This window comes from Perognathus longimembris, chromosome 8, assembly GCF_023159225.1.
Source record: "Perognathus longimembris pacificus isolate PPM17 chromosome 8, ASM2315922v1, whole genome shotgun sequence".
NCBI lineage: Eukaryota > Metazoa > Chordata > Mammalia > Rodentia > Heteromyidae > Perognathus > Perognathus longimembris.
Genome location: NC_063168.1, coordinates 26,032,242 through 26,038,241, shown reverse-complemented (window position 1 = coordinate 26,038,241; position 6,000 = coordinate 26,032,242). Strand labels below are relative to the sequence as shown.

Here is a 6,000-nt window from a genome sequence, read left to right as displayed (position 1 = left end):
TCTCCCGCCATCATTTTTTCTTCAGCAATGACCAGCTCTTTGTCATTCACACTGCCATTCTTTTTGTGTTGACTTTTGGGTTTTATGTGTTGACTTTCTTCCCCAGCCTTGCTCCCTCAGGATCACAAGATGGCAGCCATAGCTCCAGTTATTACATTCCCTACCCTACCCCCGCAAGTTTAAGAAGCAGAAGGTGAAAATGAATCTCCTTCTGAGTTTTTGTTGAGGACAGATCCTTCCTAGAAATGTCTCAGCTCCCTGCCACCCCTTTATACAGCCCCACCATGTTCCATTCATATCTTCTTGACCAAACCAGTGGCATGTTTCTTGTTAGACCAGCCACTGGCAAGTCACTGCAGCAACCTCAGTACATGCTCCAGGCCTGCCTCACACAGTGTGTCCTTGCCATCCACTCTCTAGTCCTCCCGAGGTTTGCATCATGACCTATAGAATCCCAGGGAACAGCTTCAAGCCCAACTTAGGAATGGGCCCACCTTTAGGCTGAAGCCAAAGCTGGATGAGGCAAAGTAGAGGGACAATACATGCCTGAATAGAGAGGAGGGAAGGCAGATGCTGGTCACCTCAAAGTCCCCCACTAGATCTTGACTGCTTCTACTGCCAAAAGGCTATTCTAGAAATGTACCCCAGTCTTCTCAAACACATCCCCACATAAGAGTCACCCTTGTAGAAGCACAAACACCAACAACTATTCTGTGGTTCAGGCTGCTTTATATGGAAATACATACAAGCTGACCCAAAGAGGTTGGGTTGCGGGAAGGAGATGATAAAAGTAGGGGTGATTCCGGGGCTCCAGAGCAGCAACTCTTGGAGCACGTGTCAGTCCCTCCATCTGCCCACCTGGCAGGACCATCAGGTCTGAAGTAAGTGGGTTAAGTGGTTGGAGGAGCAGGCCAGGCCTGAGACCAGAGGGCAGCCGGTGCCCCCCTTGTCCAGCACAGGAATGTCCTCAGCTGAAGGGCTTCACCAGCTTCATGGCAGCATAGTTCTAGGGAAGAAAGGAGGCAGGAATATGTGGTGATTCCTTCAGGGCAGGCACAGCCCAAGCAGTTATCCTGGAGCTGGAGGCTCTGAGTGCAGGCAGGGGGCTGGGAGGAGAGACTTGTGGCCCTTCTCCACCAGCCTGCTGCCAACCCCACCACCTCCTGCCCCATTTGTAGATTGAACGCTCCACCTACAGGTAGTGTCACCAATCCAATCAGGGGAACCCATGCCCTTCGGGAACTGCTCACACCTGTCCATCTTGATCAATGCTTCCTGGACTGCTCATAATTCATGGCTCACTCCCTTACCCAACCAGCTACCAAAGAGGTTGAAAGGTCACCAAGGGCCTAGCCAGGGGGTGCCTGTCCTGCCTTCTTTCAGGTATGAAGGGTCAGGCCTCCACTCCCACATCCACACATGGGCGCCCAGGACCTATGTTCACCAAGCTCCTCTCCCGAGAAAAAGAATGAGAAAGCAAGGAAGAGAAAGAGACTTGGGGGGAGAAGGTACAGGGATAATCCATGCTGTAGGCTAGCAACAGAGATGGTTCCCCCTTGATTAAACATTGCCTGCTGCAGGACTGACAGGAGTCTCCCTTCCCTCCCCATTGCTCCCTCCAAAACACCATGAAAACATACACAACACAACACAGTGCTCCTAATTGGGACAGCATGTTCCCCAGCGCCGCCGCTGGCCTGGGGAAGACAACCCTGGAAACAAAGCCGGCCTCCTTCTTCGCCAAATTGCCTCCTACCTCCCCATGCTGGCCCTGCTCCCAGCTGGCAGGGAGGGCAGAGCTGAGAGGAATCAGACAGGCTGCCCCTCTCATTTACCTTCAGTGGGTGGGGGGGGGACGAATTTCCAAGTAAGTGGGGGCACCAGGCTGACTGGAAGGGAGTAGCTCAACCTTGGGCCCCTCTGTGCTGGACCTGGCTTGGGCAGCTGGAATAGACTCCCTACCTTGGCCGGAAAGCCAGGTGATGGGACCAGTCCCCCCACACGCGCCCCACCCGCAGGTGTGGGCCAGGCCAGGTGACTGCAACACTTAAGGGGAGGGCAGCAGGATTCTCTTCCAGCCTGTGATAAGGCAAATGTACAAACGGCCTTGGGATCCATCCTCAGCATGCCCAGCCTGGGAGAAGGAACTTCAGCAGGGTCAGCATTTAGAGACAACAATTGCCAGACAACTGAGAGGAGGAACATGGGGGAGGACTCTGGCCAAGACCCCAAAGGTGCTTTTCAGCCCCTGCCCACAGGACCTAGAGCTAAGGCTACCCCAGGGGAGAAGACCACAAGTAGGAAAGGACTAGAAATCTTCCTTTTTTTTCCCAACCAATTCACAGAGGCTCCTTTCTCGGGCCTTTGAAACCTAGGCCTACCACCTACGGGCCCCCACAGGGTGGGGTCCAGCTGGCTAGGGATTGAGTCAGGTACAGCTACTCAGTGGGGGCGATGTTACACACCCTGCCTTCCCTGGGGTTCCAGAGGAGAAGGACTGACCCACAGTTGTCTAGGGCAGGTGAAGGATCAATCACAGAAGACCGAGGCTGACACAATCCAACTCTCTCTGCATGTATATGGGAAGGCCTTGCCTAGGTTACACAAGTCTCAGGTAGAATTGGCATTCCTGAGCTCAAAATTCTGTCTGGCACAAGGGTGTGAGCCCCAACATTATGAGATCCAAGGACAGATCCTTCCTCAGGAGACTGAAGCCCAGGCCAGGACTCTGCATTCTAAAAGCTCTCTGGTGATACTGATACTACTCGGCCTCAGACTACACTGAGAAGAGTGGGAATCTGTGTCTCTCCTGCTTTCCTAAGCCCCTCACTTGTGTTGATGGAATGTTTCACTGTGGCAGTCATCCCTATTCTCTGATATCAATGTCTCCCAGGAGACCTAGAGCTCTGAGGGGGTGGGCAGGGGTACCTGTTTTTACTGTAAAAATCAGCTTATCAAGGGAGTGATGACATCATTCTTCCTACTTTTATATGACTTGGAAATGCTCTTATTAGACCATTATTTCAAACCTTTACATGAAAATCTAGGTATTATCCTGAAAATACACAGACTCCTTCAAGGTCAAGAGCACCAGAGACCCTGGAGGACTGGGGTACAGTCATTCCATGGTTCCTGATGAGCTGTGAAAGGCAGGGGACCACAGGCATGGGGCAGAGGCCTGTACTCCACCTCTGTAGGCAGGACCCAATGGAGCTGTGGCTCAGCAGCTGTAGCTGGGGTGGCCCTTGAAGCCCTGCTGAGTTCTTTGCCAGATGTCTCCTGGCTCCTTACCAAGTACCTACTGTGCCAAGGAGCGGGTTGCAGCCAAACCCCTTTGGTTCTCCACACTATGAATCTCCACCTTCTCCAGACCCACTTGAGACTTAGCAAGTGTTGTCAGTAAGGCAGAGGGGCTCTCACCTCTGCTGTGCCATCTACTTCCCTTCTCTTCCACATCTAACCTTTACCCTCCCTCAAGAAGCTCCCTACACCTCAGCCCCAGGAGCCTTGCCTCTCTTTTGGTGCCAGTCCTAAGGCTTGAATTTAGGGCATGGGTGCTGTCCCTGAGCTTCTTTTACTCACAGCTATAGCTCTACCACTTGAGCTATTGCTCCACTTCTGGATTTTTGGTGGTTACTTGGAGTTAAGAGTTTCACAGGTTTTTCTGCCAGGGATGGCTTTGAACCACCATCTTCAGATCTCAGCCTCCTGAGGATTACAGGCTCATGCTACTGGTCCCTGGCTCTTTTCTCAACCCTTTGACTGCACATCTTAGGGGCTTACTGAAGATTGCTAGGTCACATGGTCAAGGTCAACAACTGTATTCCCTATGGACTAATGGTTCTAAGTGGCCAGTGTTGTCTCCTTGCCAGAGTGTGGACTCTCTGCAGCCCTGGGGGTGCTCCCCCAGGACAGAAGTTACTTCTCCATCAGACTGAGGAAGTGCCTTGAGAACAAGGAAGATGGACTCCCCCGTTAGACACGAGTTCCCCCAGTCAGCGTCAGCCTCCCCAATCAGGCCTGCTCACCGGGAAGGCATAAACAAAGATGCCCAGGAACAGCAGCAGGATGAAGAGAATGATGAAGAAGATGATGGCACACCGGAAGCGACGCCACAGGATGAACTTCATTGTCTTGTACGGAGAGGTGAACCATAGGAAGGAGGTGTCAGGACGCCTGGAAGTGACACCCCAGAGGTCAGTTAGTCTCCTTTACAAGGCTGCTTTCTCCAAACCCTGCTCTCAACATGGGACAACAAGCCAAATAGCCCTGCTCGCCACACTGCGAGCCCTTCAGGATCTTCCCAGACGCCATCTCTCGTATGCTGCTGCAAAACTCAGCCCTCTGGATCTTCATCCTCTCTCTCTCTGGAGGTTCTGCTGGGTGCCACTAGACTGTGCTGCCCACCTGGTCTCGCCGGGAAGCCCTGTGCCCAGTCATCCTCCCTTTCTGACTTCAGACTTAACCCTAAGCTACACATGGGATCCTCGAGGCTGCCCTGCTAAGTGAACAATGGCACCCTGGGTCCCCATAGGCGAGCCCCCCTGCCCAGACACACATAATAGGCCATTCTCAGGATGGATGGAGGGAAAAGAACTCAGAAAGATAACCCTTACTCCCAATCAAAAACTTCTAACCCCCCTCCTTGGTCAGCCCTACAACTCCATGAACAGCAGAACATGGTGTCTCAATCAAGGACAAGTTAACATCTGATTTCTCTCCTTGGGGTCTCAAGGCTTTCTCTTTTCTTTCCACCAATTCCCCAAATTCAGGACTAGACTACCTCACTTCCACGCCAGCCTCATGGCATGTGGACAGCACTGTAATAAAGTTAACATGGTAATACCACCAAACATAGCCTTAAACCCCCAAAGCATCTTTTCCTGACTCTTCAAGGAACTGCACTCCATGTTCTACATCCACTCCCTAAAGGTCCATGGTGTAGTGGAGACAGGGACCAGTTTCTGCATCTCATAGACAGCATTAAGGTTGAGGGGCCATTGCAAAGCCACCTTGATGGCAGCACAGAAAGTGTAGAGAAGACCTTGATCAGACTCCAGAGCAGGTGAGAGAACTTCAGCTTCCCCCTTCCATGATTAGAATGATCTTATATAACTTTCCTGAGATTGTTTCCTCATCTATAAAAGGAAGATAAGAACCACCCCTCAGGGAGGGTTCCTAAGCACCACGATATGCAATACCTTATGACAGCATGTGTGCCACAAAGCCAACAGGCACCCAACAGAGCCTGCTTGAAACAGCTGAGAAGCCCAGCATTTCCTGAAAGGGCGCCTATTGCCTGCTTCTCTCTGCGCCATGTGGGCCTTGTAATCTCCTAGTTATGCATGGGGTCAGAGGCGAAGGGCGGGAGCTAACCTTGGGTCCTCCAGTTTCGGATTCATATTGGGCTCATCCCGTCCCTGGCCAGCAGGCCGTTCATCATGTTCACTCTCTGCTACAATCTCCAAGGTCATTTCCAACTTTCCCTGTGGAGATAACATGATAAGGGCCTCTGCCCAGTAACCTGGAGAGAAGCCAGGCAAGGACAGAGCAATGAGATATAGGATTGTTCTCGTCATAAACCAATATGCCTTAGAGAACATTTAGACATGACAGAAATGTGTAAAGAAGACCACTGCCCACACTTCCACAATGTGAAGATGAACCCTACTAGCGTTTCTAGATATCATAGTTGTGTGTATGAAATGTCACACTGGATGTTTCATTCTATAGCTTGCTTTTTTTCCATTTAGGAATGTATTTCACTAGATAATTAGATATTCTTTCAAGTTATGTTTCTAATGACTGTAAAACTTTCATTCCATGGTTGGTTAGCCATAATTTATTTAGTAAATTACTTATTTTGAGTTCATTTAGGTTGATTCCAACTCTTTGATATTATAAATAGTGCTACAATAAATACCCCAGAAGCTAAATTTTTAATTTTATCTGGTTATTTCTTTAGAAGAGCATTTAGAAGTAGGGGATAGAGTCCAAGGG

At 50.6% G+C, this 6,000-nt stretch overlaps 1 protein-coding gene across 22 annotated transcripts in view; it reads right to left on the bottom strand.

The window, feature by feature from the left end:
• Window positions 1–712: 712 nt before the first annotated feature.
• Window positions 713–6,000, bottom strand: part of Dysf (dysferlin) — a 200,501-nt gene continuing 195,213 nt past the window's right edge. For all 22 annotated transcript variants that reach the window (XM_048352710.1, XM_048352719.1, XM_048352716.1 and 19 more), the window contains 3 exons: window positions 5,377–5,486; window positions 4,029–4,176; window positions 713–1,006 (listed from right to left, as the gene is read on the bottom strand). In XM_048352710.1, the coding sequence (XP_048208667.1) occupies window positions 968–1,006; window positions 4,029–4,176; window positions 5,377–5,486 (297 nt within the window). In that variant the 3' untranslated portion in view covers window positions 713–967. The remainder of the gene's footprint in view (window positions 1,007–4,028; window positions 4,177–5,376; window positions 5,487–6,000) is intronic.